This window comes from Cebus imitator, unplaced genomic scaffold (genome assembly GCF_001604975.1).
Source record: "Cebus imitator isolate Cc_AM_T3 unplaced genomic scaffold, Cebus_imitator-1.0 Scaffold83, whole genome shotgun sequence".
Classification (NCBI taxonomy): Eukaryota; Metazoa; Chordata; class Mammalia; order Primates; family Cebidae; genus Cebus; species Cebus imitator.
In genome coordinates, this window is record NW_016107398.1 from 3,672,857 (window position 1) to 3,697,248 (window position 24,392).

The following is a 24,392-nucleotide window of genomic DNA, read 5'->3' on the forward strand; positions in this document are numbered from 1 at the left end:
TTTTAAATGAAGTCTTGCTCTGTCACCCAGGCTGGTGTGATCTTGGCCTACAGCAACCTCTGCCTTCTGGGTTCAAGTAATTCTCCTGCCTCAGCCTTTTGATTAGCTTGGCATATAGGTGGCCCCCACAACACCTGGCCAATTTTTGCATTTTTAATAGAGAAGGGGTTTCACTATGTTGGCCAGGCTAGTTTCAATCTGGAGACCTCAAGTGATCTGCCTGTCTTGGCCTCCCAAAGTGCTGAGATTACAGGCGTGAGCCACCATGCCCAGCTAACTTCTGCTAACTTCTTTCAGCCATCTGTCTCTTCAAGAGAGTCTTTTATCCAATCCTCTTTGCAAATATGTATGTGTATATATATGTGTGTGTGTGTGTATACACATATGTGCAATTATTTGCATATATATGTGTGTGTATATATACATGCATATATATATGTGTATGAGTGTGTGTGTGTGTGTGTGTGTATGTATATATATATATAAATGCACAAATAATTCCTTCTCAAAGTTAGTTCAGCCTATGCCCAGGAATGAACGATGACAGCTTAAAGGTTAGAAGGAAGGTTAGGAGTCAGTTAGGTCTGATTTCTTTCACTGTCATAATTTCCTCAGTTATAATCTTGCAAATGTGGTTTCAATTACATTAATTTGTTTCAACTAATCAAGATTTATTTCTGACATAAAGATAGAATCCCCTTGGATAAAGAGTAAATTCTTGAACAAATTTCTTACTCTGTTTATAAGGCAAAAATGAGTAAGATATGAATATTACTTTAAAAAGCCATAGAACATAATATAATTCAGTTTACTATTTGCTTCATTTCTTTCACTACTTTTCTTCCATTCGAATCTATAGACTTTTCTTTATCTTCACTATCACGATGCTAGTCAAAAAATACTAATATGGTTACTAGAAAAAAAGCTATATACATATAGCTTTTCAGCTGAGTATACTGCTGATAATGTAAGAACCTGTTACTGGGAAAGAAACAGAAGACAGAGAGAGAATAGGCAACTAGCAAGCTTTCCCACATAAGTCTCACTATTCATAGTTACGTATTGGTGTGATAATGTCTGTTTTCCCTTTCACAGTATAGCCCATGGAGAGGGCCTCTATCCTAGCACCTAACTCATAGGAGGGAATAAATATTTGTTGAATGAATGAATGAATTTGCCTACTACATAATATCTTCTTCAGTATCAACTCTCACTTGTTCTTGCAATTTGAGTCATATAAAGCCACTTGTTGGATGGTTTTGAAAACTGGACAACATGGACCGCATGAGATTTAGCCAATACAGACATAAACATGTCTTCCTTTTAATAAAAGACTCTGACCAAAAATTCATGTAAAGACATTTTATAGTTCAAATGAAATATATGCAAATGTTCCAGCCTCTATAAAGTACCTGACCCACCCTGAACTGCTTTGGCATTCTAAGTCCGTCTTACATTAATATTCATATTGTGTTTCAAGAGAGGCATTTTGCTAAGTTTAGAACCTTTAATAACTCGAGCTAAAAAAAAAAAAAAAATTAATCAAGGCCTAAACTTTATGGACCCAGTTCATTTACCCTTGACAGAATGCAGCTTCCAACAGAACAGCTTATATAGCTGATTATAAAAGCTATAAGAGTTCCCAGGACAGACAGTGAGTCCAAGAAAGAAAACGTCTCAGTAGTGATCCGATGATTGAACTGCTGAAGAGTGAGATGTGTAATAACAAACATTCCTTCCTCCAAACGCAATTTTAAAAGCCAGATGAAAAAATAACATAAGATGAGCATATTCTTCAATTTAACAAATTTCAGGTCCAGTTGAGAATTTGGGTGAGGACAGGCGTAAAACACTACTCAAGGATCTCTTCAAAAATACGGAATTATAATGTCATATGTATAGCATTCTGCTAGGGACTAGGGAGCTCATGCACCCACAATGTTGATATTATTCTGGCTCAAAATTATTTCTTTGCTTTAATTTATAAAATTAATGTACTAAGTAAAAAGAGTCTGGAGGTCACCACCCAACTACTCATGAAGAGAGGGGTTGACAAAGGAAATAATATAATTTTCGCTAATGGATAACTGGTGAATTGACAGGGTCACTTTTATTTTCCTTATCTTAAACTACTTGCATTGTCTTAGGTAATGAAAAGAGAACCACCACCAGAGAGAGTCTGAACTCTGAATTTCAATGAAAAAGAAAAAACAAAATGAAATAAACAAGATAAATGCCCCGCCCCCACAAAGAAACTCACATTCAGCGAGTCCAGTACATTCTGTGCTCCCTAGATTTCAGGCATCATGGGGCTGCAATGGTGGATAAAACAAATGTGGTTCCTACGCTCAGGACTTCATATCTTCAGAGGAAGAAAGCCCAGAACCAACTGATTTGCAGTTAACATGTTTCATTCATTAGCAGAGTGTATTTAAAACAAGAAAATGATTATGATAATCATAATAATGAAAAACTTCTAATCAGTTTCTTTTTTTTGCATATTACCAACTTACTTTTATTGATATCACAAACTTCAATCCTTTTAAAAATATTAGTCTTCATGCATTTAACAAATCTGACAAAAGAACAAGTATCCAGTTTACTTGCATTGTAACTATGACATTACAACTGAACAGTCAATTAACATATATTTAAAACCATTAGGTACAGATAACAAAGAAAAACTTCAATGTATTAATCTGATGGCATCCTACCACTATGAACATGTTCATGTAACACTACTAGTAATTACCCTGAAGCACAGGCAAATGTAGATGGAGGACTCTCCCTGAGAAGTAAGTTTAAGGGATTAAATATCATCATCACTTCTGAGAATAAAGCTGCTGCCAGTGGATAGGGGCCCTTCTTCAACACTCCCAAAAAGACCCAAAGTCCCCCTCTCATCAGAATCGTCAAACAACTTCTCATTGGAATCTTCCTCCTCATCAAACAACTTCTCGTTGGAATTATCGTCTTCGAACAACTTTTCATCAGCATCTTCATCTTCCTTGTCTGACTCTTAAAACAGCTTTTCATCCACATCACCTTCTTCCTCCTTTTTATCAGCAGCTTCAAGCCCCTTTTCATCTGCATATTCTTCATCCTCCTTCTCATTGGACTCATCATCAAATACTTTTTCATATGTATCCTCCTCTTCTTCCTTTTCATCTGAATCTTCATCAAACTCTCTCAGAGCCTTCCTCATCTAACGCTTTTTCAGAGCCATCATCTTCAAATTCGGAGTTTTCAGAGTCATTTTCTTCTAACTCTTTGTCAAGAACATTTTCAGGAAGTTCCTTTTCAGAGCCATCCTCGTCAAAATCTTTCTTGAGACCATTTTCTTCAAATTCTCTTTCAGAGCCATCTTCAGGCTGTTTTTCAGAGCAGTCTTCATCAGACTCTTTCTCTGAGTCATCTTCTTCAGACTCGTTTTTGGGTCCAGCCTCCTCTTCAGACTCCTTGTTGGGGTCATCTTCAGATTCTTTTCCAAGGCCATTCTCTTCACAATCATTTTTGAGTGTCTTCTTTTTTGACTCTTTTTTAGGAATACCCTCTTCAGATCCTCTTATGAGACTGACGTCTTCACACTCTTTTTGGGGACAGCCGCCTTCAGATTCTTTCTCAGGGCAGCCTTCTTCAGCCTCATTTTCAGGGCCACCTTCTTTAGCATTGTTTTCAGAAGCATCTTCTTCAAATTCTCCCCCGTCTTCTGTCTTTTCAAACTTCTTCTCATCTATAGGTTCTTCAAACGCCATTCTAGTTGCAGCTTCTTGAGCAATCATTTTAGATGTGCTCGGGTGCTCTGAAAAGTGCCATGCTCTAGAATGCCCTGCCCTTGCCGAAGCAGAGGCAGAATCTGAGCATCTAAGGCCTCTGCTGGACTCAGAAGCATTGAGGAAAGCCTCCCATCCTCTCAGCCTTTCCTCCCTTTCTCTTGAGGTTTCCTCCACCTGATAATCGGTAGTCCCATCCCATGCCTGGGCAGTGATTTGACGGCCACCAAACCATCTTCCATCCAGAGTTTGAATACAATAATCAGCTTCCTCTGGATCCCGAAAGGACACAGAGGCCACACCATCTGGGTGTCTATCAAAGAGAAGGAGCTTCCTAATTCGTCCAAACTTTGAACACTCTACTCGAAGGTCTTCTCTGATCTCATTCAGCACCAACGGATCATCCTCAAAATCCATAGGATGAAACATATTCTTGATGATGACAACTCGCTCATGGCGCATCCAGGATGGTCCAGCTCTCCTCTCAGGTCTCCAATCCAGCTGCTTTTGCTGCATAGACAGCTTCTTCTTATAGTCTTTGCACTTCTTCTTCTTCTTTGAGGCATCATATTCTCCCTTCAGTTGAAACTTTGCCACCTCAACATGTAATTTGTGGCCTCTAATTTCATCTTCATCCAAAAGTTTTAATGCAAGTTCCACAGATTCTCTCTTCAAATAACAGCAAAGACCATCCCCTTTAAGATTTCCTTGATTATCTTTGTAAAGTTTGACCTTAAATTCCTCTGTCTGAGGATCTCTCGTAATAATGCCAAACTTGGACATAAGTTGTATAAATTCATCCAATGTAATATCTGGAGGCAAACCAGACACGTATACATTTGTATGTCTGTCTTCTTCAACATGAAACCATCCTGACTCAGCCTTTCTTTTTTCTCCCTTCTTTCCGGGATCAGTGGGTTCTGGGGCTTTTTCCTGTGGAGGTTCCTCTGCAGTCCTAGCATGGACATCTTGAACATTTCCAGTAGAACTAGAGGCACCATCATTAGAGAAGCCATAATTGGCCTGATATGTAGCAATGAAATCTTCAGTAATCTTGGGGAACCAAGCTTTCTTGTCCAGGTCCCACTCGTAGGGGGTGTCCGTCGGCTGTTGCCCGAGAGAATCGGTTTCTCCACCGGTATAGGTCTGGGTGTCACCGTCCTCGCAGTCTCCGTACAATTCTTGCATTCGCAACTGCTCATCAAACTCATCGTTCCCATCCAAGTTGTTGCGGCTCATGTTTCCTACCTGATTGGCTCGGCCGGGCTTCTGCACCGCCGCTAGGTCCAGGGCGCGCAGGGCGCGGCGGGAGTGCGCAGGCGCACCGCCGCCGCCGCCTACCGGGTCTGAGACGAGTGTGACTCCCTCCGCAACGTCAGGAACTTACTTGCTAACGAAGCGCGCAGCTCAGGCCCATGCAGCCGCCATAGTCGGCGCGTCGCGACGTCGCTCTAATCAGTTTCTGATGGAAATTGCTTCCCTGTTGCCCTGAAAGAGAGGACTTGAAAACCAAACACCTCATTCCTTAAAGAGCTTAAGCCTTAATGGCATAGTACATGCATAAGGACCCAAATTCTTGTCCCTGTTGGGCTGTGTCAGAGAGTTTACTGATTTCAATTCTTAACACCATTTTGGAGTACAAAGACTTTGTTCATGTATCTTCTTCAAGATAAGCTGATAATGCTGGGAGCATGTACCCGCAAACCTCACAGAGCTGCTGAGGACAGGGCATTCTTTTTTCCACATAGGAATTACTAACATTGTCTAACTTTATTTTCTGTTGACAGAAGCTGCTATATTTCATCACTTTATTAAAGTCATAAAAAAGAACAATTCTGTATACTCCATGGGTTTTTTATTCAGTCATTTTCAGATCCCAGGTTGTTCCATAAAAAGGACTAGACAAATTGTGCTTATCTCACAGATGCCATGTTTTCAGAGGAGGTTGTGCAGGCCCACCCCATAGGCCAAAATAAGCCATAACACGCGTTACACAAAGACCACAACGGAAGACTAGAACGCTGTTGCTTTTTAATTTTGAGATAAACCAATGAGCAGCTATATATATCTCATGTTTAACAACCCAGTGCTATGATATAGGTCACCTAGGCTCATGTTTAAAACTCCACTAGTATTGAGAGAAATAATAAATTCTTGTCAGGAAGATTAAGTTAGCATAATTTCTCCCGTCTTGTGGAAACAAGAATGGAAAGAAGCTAAATATAATAATTCAAAACATAAAATTCAAAATTTCATTATATAATGAAACTAGAAGAATGTAAGGAAATTTTTGGCTTATTTCAGTTTTCACAGCCCACCACATAGAACAGAAATTACAATTTGAATAGAAAGGAGTATCTCTCTCAGTTTTCAAGGACATACTTCATGTCAATTGCAAAAGTACTACCTGCAGAAATTTTAAATACCACTTTTAGTAATAGGGTTGGCTGAGAGCATGAAAGGCCCTTTCTGTGATGAGAATCTGTTGGTCTAACACAATTAGCTGATATATTTTCTCCTTGTTTCTGTAGCTGAATGTGGCCCATCCCATCAATAAATATTTTGGCCTACTGTTTTCACATTTTCTGAAAAGATCTATTAGACTAGCATACTTTAAAATCAAGGTCTGTTATTATTTGTCTTGTATTTACTAGACAGTCATCTCCAACAGACATTTTTCTTTCTGAATCATCAGAAAAACAGGTTTTGAGGTTTGTAGACTCACTATAATGACATAATTTCAGAAACATCATTATAGAATGAAGAATGTCCAGTTTTCCAGAGATAATAAGGAGGCTACTTTGCCATGAATTCAGGAAAATGTACTTGGAATGGCCATTGCAATTTAAAATTACAAGAACTTTTAATTTACAGTGATATCACTGGAAAATATATATCAAGCTAAAAAATCCTGATATATGTTTAAAACTAGAAAAAGGGCTGGGAGCAGGGGTGCATGCCTGTAGTGCTAGGACTTTGGGAGGCTGAACCAGGAGGATCACTTGTGCCCAGGAGTTGAAGACAAGGCTGGGCAATAAAGCGAAACCCTTGTCTTTACAAAAAATTTAAAAAATTCCCTGGGCACAGTGGTACACACCTGCAGTTCCAGCTACTGGGGAGGCTAAGGCAGGAGAATTGCTTGAGCTGGGGAGATTGAAGCTACACTGAGCCATGATCCTACCACTGCATTCTGGCCTGAGTGACAGAGTAAGACCGTCTCAGAAAAGAAAAGAAAAAGCCTGCATCTCACCTCATTTTATCACAGTCTTTTTATTTTTTGGTGCTAATATCTAGAAAGAACAGTTTGTTTAGAGTAACTTGGGTGGAGCTTAATTATCAAATTTGCAAAACATGCAAACACAATTTTTTCTTCCTGACAAATTTTAGCCATTAGAATATCTGACTGGTAAAATTAATAACCATGATTTACATAATTCATGGAGCATTTAAGTATCTCTTTAGGGAAAACTAAGTCATAGGCGTAAAATCCAGGTTAAGTGATGATGCTGTGCTGTAAATGGATTCACAGTTTGACAGGGAAAAGTAAACATTATCAAGAAAAACAACATTTTTAAAGCTTACCTGTGTTGAAGGGATTCAATACAAGTGAAGTAATGAAGACTAGGACTAGAGATTGTGAACCCAAATATCTGAGACAGGTCTCAATCAATTTAGAGAGTATATCTTGCCAACGTTAGGGATGCGCTCATGACCCAGCCTCAGGAGGTCTTGATGTGTGTCCGTGGTGCTCGGGGCACAGCTTGTTTTTACACATTGTAGGGAGACATGAGACATCACTCAATATATGTAAGATGTACATTGTTTGATCCAAAAAGGTGGGGAGGGGGCTTCCAGGTCATAGGTAAGTAAGAGACAAAGGGTTGCATACTTTTGAGTTTCTGATTAGCCTTTCACAGAATATACAATTTATAGGAATAGTCACTGATACCTTAGTCTGGCTTGGTGAAACCGTAGGGCAAAGGAGGCAAAGGAGGCTCAATTTGTCTCACGTTGAGCAGAGGGATGACTTTAAGCTGTCTGTCCCTTGTCCACAGGGAATTTTCTCGTGGGCAAATTGTGAGGGAGGTATGCAGCTTTTAAAATCTTTGTAGCTATCTTATTTAGGAATAGAATGGGAGGCAGTTTTGCCGAATGTGCTTCCCAGCTTGAGTTTCCCTTTGGCTTAGTAATTTTGGGGTCCTGAGATTTATTTCCCTTTCACAAGATGATAAGAAGGAACAGCTTGTGATCAGGAAAGGTGGACAGATGTGTCACTCAGACATACTGGAGAAGATAACTCAATATTTTTAAATAAAATTTTTATTAAAATAATTGTAGATTCACATGCTCTTGCAAAAAAAGATTTCTTGTACACTTTTCTACTTTTTCTTAATGATAATTCTTTGCAAAAAGCTATAGTATAATACCACCGTGATAATATTAACATTGAAAGAATCACTGATTTTATTCAGATTTCCTCAATTTTCTCTGTACTTGTGTGTAGATGAAGTTCTATACAGCATTGTCAGATGTATAGGTTCATGTATCTGTTACCAGTGTAAAGATACCAAATAGTTCCCATGCCACAAAATCCCTTCTCTTGCCCTTTAATTATCACACACACCCACTCTCTGTCCCCATCCCTAAACCCTGTCAATCACTGATCTGTCCTCTCTAAAATGTTGTCATTTCAGAATTTTATATAACAGGAATCATATACGATTTAACTTTTTGAGATTGAGGTGTTTTTATTTTTATTCTGTGTAATTCCTTAGAGATTCATTCATGTTGGGTGACACTACTGTGTGTGTATCAGTAGGTCATTCCTTTTAATTGCTAAGTGGTAGTTGATGGCATGAATATATCACAGTTATTTCATCTATTGAAGGACATTTTGGGTGATTTCAAGTTTTGCATATTACAATAAAGCTACTGGGAATTTTCTTATACAGATTTTTGTGTGAATGTAGTTTTCATTTTGGGGGATAAATGTTTGAGAATGTAATTGCTGGGTCATATGGGTAATTGTGTGTTTTGTTTCTTTCTATAAGCAAAGTAGACTTTAAGAGCACTGTGTTTCCTATTTTTAGTTATTATATAAATGACTAAAGAAAATTCCCTGGAGCTGGACACTGTGGCTCATGCCCATAATACCAGCAATTTGGGAGGCCAAGGTGGGAAGATCTCTTGAACCTAGGATTCAAAACTACTTTTGGCAAGATAGTGAGACCTTGTTCCTACCAAAATAATAATAATAACAATAATAATTTTTAAAAAAGAAAAAATAACATGGTGCTCTCATTAAGCAATGAAAATCACAAACATTTTTGGGAATTTAATGGAAGTTACAGATGATCTCATCAACAAAAACATCACCATAATTATTTTCAATAAATCTGTGTTGCACACTATTTTAAGAGCTCTCTCTAAATTAGCTCATTAGATTCTTAAAACAACATAAAGACACAGGAACCCGAGGCACAAGGACATTAAGCACGTAAGGTAACAGCTAGTATACCGGAGAGCCATGATTCAAACCAGAGCACTGTGATTTCAGAGTCCAAACAAACATCCCAAACAGCATATTGCAACCCATTTCAAGTACATCCCTACACCTCAGTGGACTTTATTGAGATATATTTCATAAATCATAAAATGTATTCATTAAAAATATACAATTCAGTGTTTTGGAACACTGAATTATATATTTTTATATATATAATTATATTTTATATATAAATTATATATATATATATTATATATATAATTACATTTTATGATTTATGAAATATATCCATTAAAAATATACAATTCAGTGTTTTGGAACATACTGAGTCATACACCATCGCTACAATAAAATTTTACATCACTTTCAACACTACAACAACCCTCCGAAAGGAAACCTGTGCACGTTAGCAGTCAGTCCACATTCCCATTCCCATTTCCCTTCCCCACTCCCCCAGCTCCAGCCTCAGGCAACTGCTAATCTGCTTTCTGTCTCTACGTATTTCCCTAGTCTGGACATTTCACATAAACAGAACCATAGAATACAACATGTGGTCCTTTGTGACTGGCTTCTTTCACTTAACGTGACGTTTCAAGGTTCATTCATGCCGTCACATGTGTTGGTACTTTTTTTTTTATTGCTAAATACTATTTGATATAGGATTATACCACATTTTACTCATCTGTTCATTAATGACCATTTTGATTGTTTTTATTCTTTGGCTATTATAAATAATGCTACTTTGAAGATGTATTTTTGAGTTATTACATAAATATATGTTTTCATTTACTGTGGGTATATTCTCAGGAGTGGAATTGCTACGTCATAAGGGAATGCTCTGTTTAACAGTGTAAGGAAATTCCAGACTGTTTTTCATAGCAGTTATACTATTTCACACTTTCATTGGAACTGTATAGGGTTCAGATTTCTTAACGTTGTTGCCAACCCTTATATTGTCCTTTGCATATTTTAGCCACCTTAGTGGGTATGTAGTGCTATCTTGCTGTGGTTTGATGTGTATTTTCCTAATTATTATTGAGACTAAGTATCTTTTTAATCTGTTTTTTGATTGTGTATTTTTAGAGAAATGTCTTTTCAAATCCATTGCCTATTTTCTAATTGAGCTGTCCTTATATTGCTGAGTTGTAGAGATGTTTTAGGTATTCTAGGTAAAAGTCCCTGGTCAAATATATGACTTATAAATATTTTCTCCCATTCTGCCAGTTTGTTTATTTTTTTGGCTTTCTTAATGCTTGCTACACAAAAGTTTTAATTTTAATGTAGTTCAACTCACTGATTTTTCTCTTGTCACTTTTGCTTTTTGAGTCATGTCATAAACCACTGCCTAACCCAGGGTCACAATAGTTTGCTTCTGTTTAATTTTTAGGAGTTTTATAGGTGTTTGTTCTTAAAGTTCAATTCATTATTTTTCATTAGTTTTTGGTATGATTGAGGTAGGGTCCAAGCCCATTGTTTTGTGTGTATCCAGTTGTTCCATTATATTTGTTGAAGAGATTATCCTTTTTCCATTGAACTGTTTTTGACAACCCTGTCAAAAATCAACTGTCCATAAATGTGTGGGTTTATTTCTGAACTCTTAATTCTCTTCTGTTGATCTACTTATCTGTCTTTATGCCAGTACCATACTGTCTTGATTATTGTAACTTGGTAGTAACTGTGAAATTTGGAAGTTTGAATCTCCAACTCAGTTCTCTTGCTTTTTTTTCTAAATTGTTTTGAGTATACTGTATCACTTGCATTTCTTATAAATTTTATTATCAGTTTCTCTATTCCTGCAAACAAAGCAAAACAAACAACCCAGCTGGGATTTTGATGAATCAAATACCAATTGAAAATAAACTGGGCCTACGGAGTGGCTGAAATGTTTGATGCCCCAATAATAAGATACTAAAACTTGTGTTATGCTTATCTTCATTGAAACCCTAAAATTGGGGTTTACATTCAGAAAGCCCGAATCAAATCCCAGCTGGGTTGTTTTGTTGTAGATTCAACAAAATTAAGTTACTTTGTGTCAAAGGACTAAAGGGACCTTACCCTATGCAGTTCATTCTTAGTAGAGGTCTAGCTTCTTTTCCAGACTTCTTTGCTGTAACTGGACCCAAAGTCTCAATGATGCAATTACCCATTTGGTGATAAAATGCACTGAGCTCTGGCTGTATCATCAAAGAGAGATTGGTCACCTCTGAAAAGGACAAGAAATCCACTCATATAAGTTCCTCTATTTCTTTCTTTCCTGCCAAGTTTTATAACCTTTCAGAAATTCTATTTAGTTTCTTAGTCCTTGGGCAATCTTGAGTGCTGGGATTGTCTAGTTTGAAAGTTGTTTCACAGTCATATAAAACTTAGAAGCAAATTTGTAATTCAGGATATTCTTACAATATAGCTTGCATGACTGATAAATTACTTCTGTAAAATAGATATGGTTTCTGACCTTATGGAGCTATAGACTAGTTGGAAAGACATTATATAATTACAGAAGTATGTTGAAACTAACTGATTTTTGAGGATCCATATTATATCAGATAGGTGAAGACAGGTAAACTTGAGGAGTATTGGTTGAAAAGAAATTGGAGATATACGTAGTTATCTTGGCCTCAGGAGTGGCTGAAATGTTTGATGCCCTAACAGTAAGATACTCAAAATTGTGTTACACTTGTCTTCATTGAATACTTAAAATTGAAGTTTATACTCAATTTAAAATGGAAAGAATGCATGGAAACTGAGCACATCTCTGGGCTTCAGCTTTTTGTGCAATTTTAGATGAATGAAAAATATTCATGTTTTAGAAAATTGTAACATAAAATCAAGGTCTCTTGATCTAAACTCTTATGTTCCATTAGTAATTAAATATCTACCCATGTGACTATGTTAACAAGTTATTAATTCAGCATATACCACTAACATAAAATCACTGGAAAAGCTGCTAAAATATACTAGTTAATATAAAATATATCTAGGAAGAGAGAAATCGAATTCCCTCTTTGCTTCATAAGAAATTTGCTTCATAAGTCTGAGTCACATTAAATATGAATACATTCAAATCTCCATATTTAAATGTCTGAGATATTTAAAAATGTCTCCATATTTAAATATTTATATTATTTAAATATTTTCCTTTGGCTTATTTCTGTAATTCATCTTCCTCTGACATAGGATGATTGGCCATAAGGAATGGATTCAGCTTGTCCATTTGGTACTCTGATGGTGGTCACCTGTTTAGTACCAGCATATGAAAGGCTTGACCATGCTTCCACCTTGTTTCTGAGGGAGTTCTGCTACAGGGAGTAAAAGTCCTTGAAAATTCCATTGCTCACTTCACTAGCAGGCTCAGGAATCTTAGCTCTACTTCAATTAAATCCAGAGAAAGATGGCTGCTTCCCAATAGGTTTCTCTGCCACACAACCCTCATAATCCCGCTGCTCCCACGTTCCCTAGGTCCACACTTCTCCAGGCTCAGCCCCACCTTCTGAACTCCATTCTTTAACTATATTGCCTCTTGCTAAGTCTCTTCATCAAGGAATTCCTGGTGTCCCATTCTCACGCCCAAAGTGCTTAAGCCCTTAGGGAATTTAGCTTCTTTGAGAACTGAGAATGCTTGTGGGTGGATGTGGTAGCCTTGGTGTCAACAGAGAGTAGTAGGCCATAAGTAAACAGCAATGATTTTAAAGCTAGACAGATCTGGATTCACATCACGCCCTGTACCACTGTGCTACCTGGGCAAACTTGGACAAATTATTCATTCATTCTTGTACTCCATTTGTTTTAATGTTCAAAATGGAATTAATAATTCTGCTTTCAGAAGATTGTTCCTAGGAAGATACAAACAGATATGAAGCCATAAGGTAAGAATTAGGTGTTTAGTCCATTCCAGTTCCCTTCCATGCCCTTTCTGCTGATATAAACCTAAAGGCACCAATCATAGATGATCAGTGGTTGCTACAGACTGAATATTTCTATTCCTCCAAAATTTATGCATTGAAACCTAATTCCCGACATGATAGTATATGGAGATGGGGCATGTGGGAAGTGGTTAGATTATGAGGGCTCCACTCTAATGAATGGAACTAGTACCCATATAAAAGAGGCTCCAGGGATTTCTCTTGCCTTACTCTGCTATGAAAGACTACAGTGAAGAGACAGTCATCTAGGAACCAGAAAGCAGGTTCTCACCAGAAACTGACCATGCTGGCACCCTGATTTTGGACTCCCCAGATGCCAGAACTGTGAGAAATAAACTGCTATTGATAAGCCACTTGCACAGTCTATCGTGTTTTGCTAAAGCAGCCCAAATGGACTAAGTGGTTAAAAATAATTGCTCAGAAGTCTTCACATGACATGGGGCACTTGACTTTTACACTTAAAAGGAGTGCATTTCTTTTTGTAAATCATCCTTCAATAAAGCTGATTTCAAAAAGCAAGATTCTTGAAAGTAAGCTCAACTCAGAATGGCTCTAGATCTCTCCAGCGACCTTCTTTTCTCTGTAAGGTATGCACGTCATCTTTTTACAAGCACTGTGATTTTCTCAGGCAAAGATTGGAGAGTGACTTGTTTACAAGAGTACAAAAGGCCTCTTTTCAACTGCTTAGACTCAGAGTAGTCTCCCTTTATCCACAGGAAATATGTTTCAAGACCCTCAGCACTTACCTGAAACTACAGATAGTACCAAACCCAAGTGCTGTCAATAGAACACATTTCTGTTTGTCTTCTACCTTCAAGTTTAATACCTTTTCTATCTTAACTAACTACTTGTCTCACACTGTGCCATAACGTTTGTAGTCTGGGGTGTGATGGCAAAAGCAGCCATCATTTCTTCTTCTAATTCCTCCTGAATTTATTTATCCTTCTTTATAATTTCAGAAATAGAAAATTCATTCTTACTGTAGATCTTAACAACCTCAGCATATGATTTCTTTCCTTATTAAATTGAGAATGTTTACCTTTTCATGCAAAGCACTTTATAGCTTCTCTTTGGCATATCTGAATTGCCAGCATCACTACTCTTAGAGTTTGGGGCCTTCATTAGGTAAAGTAAGGGTTACTTTCATACAAGCATTGCACTGTAGCCATTGATCTGATAACCAGGCTCCTCAGTGACTAATAGGTGAGTAGCATCTACGGTGTGGATATGCTAGGCAAAGGGATGAATCATGTCCCAGGTGGGACAGAGAAGGATCGCACAAGATTTCATCATGCTACTAAAATGGCACACAATTTAGAACTTACAAGTTGTTTATTTCTGTGATTTCCCATCTAATATTTTCAGACTGTGGTTGACCACAGGTAACTAAAACCACAGAAAACAAAACCTTGAATTAAAGGAGAATCACTGCATCTTATGACTATATATACACATATCAACTCTGATTTTCAAAGTGAAAATAAAGGTTAGTGTGCTTTGAAGACATCTGAGGCTGATCACTGGATCTTAGCTATTCCTTCGTCACTACTCTGCAGTCAGCACAGGGGCAGCCTAGAATGAATACGGTGGTTAGGTCAGTATGTTTTGCTAGTTGGTCTTCATCCTGGGAAAGATATAATACTTTGATGCAGCTGAAGCAGATGCATATATAAAATTTCAAATGGTATGTATGTTATATAAACTCATGATTCCCTCATGAAGAACAATTCAATAATATCAACCAACACAATGTACATGCTTTGTGTAAATCACACTACATTTTTCAGTCTGAGAATATTTTCATTTATATTTTCCTATACATAATGGGAAATAGTGCTCACTCCTTGTCATTATACTCAATCTATTTACTGCCTATGGGATCTCTCTCTTCTTTTTCCTTAATTGTGTGTATGTACGTGTATTTACCTCTTTAATAAGATGAAAATCTCTTTCTAGCACTGTTACAAATTTTACCATATGAGTTTCTTTATACTTTTCTATACATACCAAGATATGCTGGATTTCATTGGCTGAAGGGTTTATTTTCCCATTGAAATTTTAAGTTAGAGGAATTATTGTATACCAACAAATTTTTCATTTTCTTTATTTTTCTTGCCTAGAGGCACTCTATGATTTATTTATCTCCTGGTTATATGATTTAAAGATACAATAGATAAAACACACTCCAATCCATTTTCTCCCTCTGCTTCCTTTTTCTTTAAAGCAGCTCTTATTTATTTTTATATTACTAATCCAGGGCAAAGTCATTTCTGCTTTCAGTTCCCCAACCCTGAATAATCAGTATGTTAAACATTCCTCTGGTAAGTAAGGTCTAGGTTTCTAATAACTATGTAAATATTTGTGTCCTATATGTTGAATCATTCAGCAACTAAAATCATTCAAGTCAACATTGTAATCAGTTCATTTGGGGTTGATGAGGGAATAGTTGATCTGTGATGATAAAAAGCAGTTACTAAGATCTCAGTGTGGGCCATTTTCTGTTCCCTGTGGTGAAAAGTTTTTTGATTCTATGAGTCAGGTTCCCTGAATGACATTTCCCTCCCATTTCTACATCTTTCATTAAGATAAAGTTCAGATATTATTTCCATAAAACCTCTTTTCTCCATCTGCTGATTTCCCATACTTCTTGGTTTATTTATGGCACCTCTCCTTATTTAAATTATAATAGTTGCTTATAAACATATTGCATCTCATTCACTAGATTATTGAACTTATTTAGCAATATAACAACTATCTCTAATCTACCATCCGCTGCCTCAAAGCATTCAATATACAACCAATATATTGGTTACTCAATACATATCTATAGAATGGATAAGTGGATATCAAAGTAAAAATAGGTAGAGCTTTTCTAATGAGGTGATATTTGTGTCTTAAGAAAAAAATCTGATGTCTCTATCTTTGTAATAATTATTCCAATGCTTATCATCAAATTGTAAAGACAAGTGGAACCCCCATAAACTCCAAAGCTCTTGTGGGTCACTGTCATTGTGTCCCATTTAAAGAAATATGTCTGAATCTAAAAGCTGTGAAGAATATCACAAAATTTTACTATACCCTGAAGAGTGTCACAGGAGTTTTATACAATACAACATATAAGAAGACTTCCTAAAAATATTCTTTCTCTAAGATTTCTCATCTGTGATTTCAACTAAGGGTATTGAATTTTTTCCAACGAAGTTTTTTAGCATTAGGATTGGAAAACTACATACTTTTAGGTAGCTCTGTGCACATTATTATCTATTTGAAAAACTATAGAATTGTTCCATGTACCATCCATCCAGCCATACATAGCCCACAATCATCCTGTTCTCCATTCATTTATACTTTCTCTACATCGTGTTACTTGCACACAAAACTCCTTACACATGGCTCTAAGCCATTTTTAACCCCCTGGAAAGTAGAATTCCTTGACCTGGCACCCTCTCTCTTAATAATTGATGTCCCGGGCAATTCTGATGAATAAGAGTCTATATCTAATTAGACAAAAATATTCAGCAAAATTAATCACCTACACAACACCCTAAATTTTCTTTCTGATCCCTAGCAGGAACAACTGTCTATTCGTTCATATATTCAATACTTTAGAACATACTGGGTACAAGGACTCATACTATAAGCTAGAAATAAAATAATCAGTGGTGCTTTCCTTGCTTTTAAGGAATTTAAAGCCCAAGTATGGAAGCCAAACAAGTAAGTCGACAATCATAAAAGTACTATTAGTAGCATAAGTAAGGACTGCTATAGAACTACACAAGTGAACTTATCAAGGCATGCAAGGAAAACACTCTACAGAAGTTTCATTCATTTATTTAATAAGTTAATATTCAGCCAAATCTAGTACCATGTTAAAATGTCTCTATCTAGAGGGAAATGTGGAACTATTAATTACTTTTAGGCTTGTATGTGGCATAATCAGTTTGGTATTCAAGAAAATTCTGAATTACTCCACAAGTAAGGTTTTATTAGGATAACAAAGGGAAAGAAAAAAGAATAAAAAGTTATTAGAGGTTACTGATCACAAGAAATAGGATGAACAAGAAAAGAAAATTCAGTGATAGAAAGGCAAATAAATAGGGGCATACCAAAAATTCAGGACTGGCTAAAGAACTGGTATAGTATAAATAACAGAGTGAGAAAAATCGGGAGATTTCCTTCAGAAATGTTTTAGAATTTTAGATGTAGAGGAGTTTTAGGTGACAGTAGGCCTAGGGTATACCCAAAAGGGAAGACAACTGAAATGGTAGATAGTTGAGATGAAGACCAGTGGAATTAAGGAGGCCACAACCTTGGACGGGTATTTCCCTCGGAAGCTGAGTTTAGCCATGTTGACGTTTGAACTCAAGATAAAGCAGGAAAAAGACAGTAGTCATATGGGTTTATCATAGTGGATAAGATGCTATCTCAAGAGCCAGATTGCAGTGTTCTAATTGTATGCTCTTCAGCAAGTTACTTACCTCTTAGTTTTTCCTCTGAGAAATGGGAATAATAATGGTACATATCTCAAAGACTGGAAGTTCTTAGAACGATCTCTGGCATGGAGCAAGCTCTAAAACTGTTAGCTATTATGTTAAGTTTATATTATAATGATAACATTAAAAAGTTTGAAATTTCTTAAGTTTCTGTTGCTTAAGCAAAAATGAATGAAAAACCACAGATACATGTCTCAGTTCCTGCTATTAGAAGGATGATGAGAACAACAGAATATCTTATAAAATGATTGCAAAGGTATGCCTTGTAGTAGCAAGTAATAGCTTAAATTTAGTTTTTTGAAAAGCTTTTAATTTAGGTTTGCAGTGACATGCATATGTTATATTTCAATTATGCCTGAGTACTGATTTATTCTTCCTGGTACAGGAGTGTCACAATTACTTTCTCAAAGCCTCCTTTGATTCAAATTTTAGTATCAGTAACAAAATTAACTACTCTCTTTGGCTTTGGGTTATCATCACGAAATGAGAAACCAGAGCATGAGTCAGTAACAGGGATTGATGAGTTCCTTGATTTTCCATAAGCACGGTGTGACTCTACTGGCTAGCCTTTGTCAGGTTTATATCTTTAACTCCACATCAGCTAGCTTCAGTGTCTTTGGCCCAATACAATCTAATAGGAAAGATTAAAGTAAAAAGATAAAAGTAAAAAATACCTTCTGCAATTCCAAAATACTTTAAATTACATAGTTGACCATACTACCCTGTTCGCCAGCTGATTCAAAGGTTCTATTCATCTGATTTACATGGAATCAAATTTATCTAATACTCCAGACTTCCTACCATAACTGAATTCAAAGTCTGAGTGCTTAGTAATCTTTTTCAATTATCTATTTTAAAAAGGAGGAATATTATAGATGATTAAATAGAATTACTGTCTATTCTTTGGAACATTATGGCATAAAAAACTTGGTTCTCATTGTATTCCCAGATATAACTAAAAGGCTATTCAAGTGATTACATACAATTTATTTTGAAGAAATACTCTTGGGAAGATATTAAGGATCCCCATCAAGTTATCCTCAAATATACTCTATAATTACAGCAGTTTCTTACCAATAGCATACATTTTGAAGTTGATACCTAAAGTTATTTTTATGACTTGGGTAGGGAGCAACTGTGAAGTGGCCCAAATATAATCTTGTATGAACGTTTATTGGTTGGATTCTAGGCCATCCCCAACTTTTACACAAAGTACATTTCATTGTTGGAATGTGAGAAAGTAAACTTGTATGTTTGTGCAGGAAGGAGACATATAATGGGGTGACGGAGACTGGTTGAGAATGTTTCATATCTGAAAAAAATCCCTAACTTTACCTGTGTTTTAGATACGTTTATCAAGGATATACTTTCAGTACTGCATATACGTTCTCTAGATTTTGCTACTGTTTTAAAATGTGTCTTCATGTGAAACTGAAATCACTTTTAGAACACTTAATGATATGTCCATCTTTCCCATATATAACAAGTCATGACATCTAGGGTTTTAATTTCTGGGATTAAGCACTTTAATTTTTCATTTATTTTATAAACTAATAAGATCAAAATATTAGACATTTGTATCATTGAACATTTACTGCCAAATGAACAAAATGGTGCAGAGTACAAAGCTGAACTATTAGGAGGCAGCCATTGCCATCATGATCATGCGAGAGCCCTAAATGATTGTTTTGCCACCGACGGCAAAAAGCAAAGATACAAAATATGAAGGGTCTTTTACAAATACAAAAAAGCACAGTCCTTATCATTTTTAATAACTCACATATTTCAACATATGCTTACATTTGTTTAGGATTTCCCACTTTGTTGGCATAAGCTTCTCAAGTGTCCTAATCTTTTCCTCCAATATTTCCACTCTGGAATCCTGGGCAGGTGGAATTAGAGATGCTGACTTTGTCTCCACTTTAGCCTTATGAGGGTCAGTAGTTCTATTTGTCTCTTTATTCTACATGAAAGCCAAGTTAGTGTTGGCTTCTACTGTAAACTTAGGCTCACCATTTGGGTGGAATTTGTGACATGTTGTTCAGAATTTGGGCTGCATTCTTACTATATTGTGATTTAATCCATGCCATCTCTTTTCCCCTTTATTTTTTTTGCAGTGGGTTTCTTCAACTCTGAACACAGTTTTGTAGGACATCTTCCTGGATTCTACTAGCAGGAATGAATGCATGCTTGCATTGTGTAATCTTCTGACTGTACTTCCTACTTGAACCTCAAAATATGTCTTCTCTCTTTTCCTGTTGGCTCCCTGGGATGGGAACTCTTACTTCTTTGGCTAGAGAATATTATAGGTCCGCTGTTGTCTAGGGAAACTTTTTATCTTGATTCATTTTTGCCAGAAACTCTTTCCATGCGGATAGATATTTCAGAAGTTCTTCCTTATAGAACATAGGCTATATGCAGATATTTAAATAAAATATTTAACCTTTATAAAAATGGATTACCTTATTTTTATATAACAGACTACACACCCTAACTAAATTTAAACAAGTGTGGATTTAATAGAAAGCAGGATAGTTTGCAACATGAGTATCCATGTAACCAGTAGAAATCTACTAATACAAGTAGTTGCTATTTTGATGAGCACACCATCAATGATGATGATCACATCTATAAAACTAATTGTTTTATATTTTGTAGCTATATTTTCCTTGGGAAAGAGTGGTACTCCATAAGGAGAAATGACGTAGGTCAGAAAATTTGGGTGGTGCCATACAGTGGTTAAAAGCACTGACTCCACAGTCAAACTGCCATAGTCCAAATTGTTACTCAATAAAGTTAAATTAAGCTTTTTGGAAGGCTGCTTTATTTCTATATTCTACTTTCTCATCTAAACCTCCTAGGGTCTTTGCAACTGTTGACTGAAATAAAACGTGTAAATTGCTTAAAATAATGACAGGCACAAAGTAAGTGTTCAGTTAACAGTAAAAACAATTTATCTGGGCTGGAAACTATACCATGCAGTTTACATATTATACTTCAGTTAATATTCACATGCAGAATGAAGAATCTCAGGCACAGAGAGGCCCAGTAGCTTGTAACAATGGAATTTCCATCTCAGGGGATGACCGCTGAATTCCATATTAATTGATTTACAACGCTGATTCTTGAATAACATTAATTGTCATTATTCCAATTTTTGGATGTCTATTTTTGAAAAAAAAATTCTAAGTTCTGGGTCTGCTGTGTAGGTTCAGTAAATTTTGGGGTCTGCATAACTTAGAATAGCATCTTCATCACTGAGTCTTACTTTTCTCTTACCTTTAACTCATTGACTTACTTCTGTTTGGTATTCGCATTTATCTCCAGTGCTATAAAAATTCAAATCTTGTTTGAGGAGGGTCATTACTACCTACTCAATGAGACAGTAAGCCCCTCGATAGCAGGAAACACAGGAGCCACCCGTACTATGCTGAGAACATATGACAGGGTCTACAGCATTTTCAGATAGATGCTTATGTAACTAATGACTTCAGCTTATTTTAAATACATATATAGGAGGGTTGAAGCCTCTTATGGGTACAGAAAGTTTATCCCAATGTATTATTTAACGTATCTTCTGATGAGGGTCATAGAGATCCTAGGTTTTTATAATTATTGCTCTGGTAAAGCAATAAATAACAAATTGATCATTATGTAACGGCATAAATATGATTCCAGTCATGCTCAAAATACTCTCTCCCAACCTTGGCTCTTATTCTTCCCTCTAGCTGCCAAAGGAACCCAGAAAGTAGATACTGCAGGAATTCTGACAATCCAAATTATTCGGGCCTCCCAGCATGTCCTGCTGGCATAATGAGGCTATACCAGCTCAGGCTGTGTACTCTCATCTACACTTGCTGGACTTTCTGTAATTTCCATAAAAGTCAGTTATGCATGAAGAACAATTCAGCCATAACAAGATTTTTACTGACACAACACTTCTTAGAAGACAAAGCCAAAGACTTTGTAGGGTCTTAGACCTGAATCTAGGCAGCATAGAACTTTCTCTTGTTTATTGATGATGGAATAGATCATATGTACTGAAAAATCTGAATGAAATAATATTTAAGGCATTTTAAATCATTTCTATGTGTAATACCATCTTAACAACATACATAGGATTGAGGTTTCAGGTTTTTCTAAGTGGAGTTTTCTTGTTTATTGATTTGTCAAATATTCTAGAATTGTACCAAGGAATGATAAATCAATTTATTTTTCTATTTTTGCAAGTATTACATTTAACAACATGTTTTTAATAGAAAAGAGATCATTAGGAGGTTGGACTGTGTGCCTTTCTGCAGCTTAGTTACTCCCACCTGTAGAAAAAAAACACCTCTGTATTCTGCATAGGACAATCAGGAGTACATGCAGAATTGAAAGCCACAGGTCCAGAAAGAGGCCAACCATGTGAGAGCATACTGTAAAGTGACCTATGGTCCTGCTAAGTGTTTATAGTCAGAGGTGAGTCATACTGGCTTCAGAAGACAGATGACTAACAGATAAAAAACTGAAGCACTGTAGCACACATTTTACCCAAAATAAAAAAAATAAAATAATATCAGCTTAGGATTGACTGAAAAACCATTTTCCTCTGGCATAATTTGGGGGTTTATTGGTCAACGAAGAGTTTGTAGGGCTGGTATCACCATTCCATGAGTTCCCAAATTATTGCTTTTTCTTCTCAGTACTGTAGGTACTATCTAAACACAACATCACTAACCAAGTCTACAGTGCACAAGACTAGCTAATATATTACAACACATAATGTTTTAAACATTGAATAATATTCTACTTTGTATTGAATAGTTAAGCATTTTATTTTCCTAACTAGGTCATAAACTCTTGAGGGTATGGTATATTGACATATGTGTGTGTGTGCTCCAGAAAACACAACATATGACCTTCACAGCAGTTTTTTAAAAGAATGTTCATGGAATTAAAGTGAGCAAAGGTCATTGAAGGATTAATGTTACTGGTCAGTTGCAAAGAAATAATACTGATGCTAGAAACAGCATGACTACAAATACAATAGAGACTCTAAAAAGAAGCCATAACCTGTATTTAAAAATTATTTGGCTTTTGTTAAAAACATTTGGCTAAACAGCTGGGCTGTTTAGTAGAAATAAGAATCACAATACTAAATAGTGATTAATACTACCAGTGAGTATGAGCTTTTGTTATGTGGATCTGTTTTATTCCTCCAAGGGTCACTTTTATGGCAAACGAAATGAGGCAGTAACAGACAACACAAATGTTACACTTATTTAAGCATTCAGAAAAATAATGGAAACTAGCAGTCTTACTCTTAATTACTTATCACAATATTAAACTCTAATGAATTATTGGCAAACATAATAGTGATGTAAAGTTCCCATTTATTATACCACTGTTTCTATTAGGAGGAACATAATATACTCAACCTGTCTCAATGTTACAATGAAGAATCATATTTGGTCAGATTCCAACAGAACATAAAATATTACTAACATTTTCCTTGCTATTAAAACATGTGCACCTTAAAGTGGGCCAGAGATTGAAATTAAATCAAGGAAGATGTCGAACATGTGAAAACACCTACGTTAGTGGAATATTAAATTCTGTAGTTCTCTGCTAATGTATGTGAACAATTATGATATGAATATAAGAATAGTGGAAGTTATTTTGTAATTCCTAATATTTGTGATTGTTCGCTTTTGGTTTTCTGGTGCTCAAAGCAAAACACAGCAAAAAGTAATTTTGACATGCTGCAGCAGAATTGCATAATTGTATACTGGTGCAGCTCCATGGGTTTATAGCATCCACATCATGGAAACCATAGCAACAGCAACAACCTCCTGTGTAGCACTGAAAATGCAAGTCTCTGGTGTCATAGCTTCATTCTAACCACTGTAAAAGAAAACTTATTTTATTTCTTAAATAAACACATAGATCATTTAACCTGTAGACTGAAAATTGTTAATGTCCCTTTTTTGACTTCCTTCAGTCTTTGTTTGAGATTTGTCAGATTTAGACTATGTTGGGTCTCATTCCAATACTTTTTCAAGTTCCTTCCATCCCTCTGGGTCTTCAATCCAGGTTTGAGTCAGAGTGGCAGAGGTGGGCAATGTTGTTTATGTGTGAAGTCGTTTTTAGCACCATTATCATGGTTTGTATCCTTTCATTACCTATTGAGCTTAAAAATGTCTCTTGGTCTTCATATTGGCCCTAATAAAGAGAAAATAGTTCCAGGATAGATGGGAAGAGAGTAGTTAAACAAAGGTTTTCAGTTGAGAAGGCTCCAAAGTGTAAATTCACCAAATTTAGAGCCAAATGCACAGAGTTTCATGAATCCTTGGTATGAGTTAATTGCTTGATTCAAGATGGAATATCTCAGGGTCTTTCATGGAGGAGGTTGGCTAACTCCCAAATTTATGGGCCTATAAGTAAATATAACTTTTTTTTAAAAAAACATGTTTTCAATATTGTTCTTTCTGTCTAGAAAAATCATATTTTACAGTTCTCCCTGATCTCTCCTTCTTACTCAACTAATCACACATTCACCCTTTATGATTTATCAGATGCTATCTCCTCCATATATTCTTGACTTCATCTCTTCCCCTACTTTCTCCTATTCATGCTTTCATTTGTTAAAACTTCATAGGTATGTAATTAACCTGTAAATCTATTTTTCACTTAAACTGAAAGCTCCTTTGGGGTGATA

The 24,392-nt window shown here is 36.2% G+C and overlaps 1 protein-coding gene and 1 long non-coding RNA gene across 4 annotated transcripts in view; one reads left to right on the top strand and one right to left on the bottom strand.

The window, feature by feature from the left end:
• LOC108308220 overlaps positions 1 to 24,392 on the top strand; it is a 224,276-nt gene that overhangs the window by 145,321 nt on the left and 54,563 nt on the right. The window lies entirely within an intron of this gene.
• LOC108308219 (HIV Tat-specific factor 1 homolog) lies at positions 2,795 to 5,206 on the bottom strand. The gene is given in 2 exon segments (XM_037740434.1): positions 2,795 to 3,191; positions 3,193 to 5,206. Coding segments are annotated over 2 exon segments (2,202 nt in total). The 5' UTR covers positions 5,013 to 5,206; the 3' UTR covers positions 2,795 to 2,809.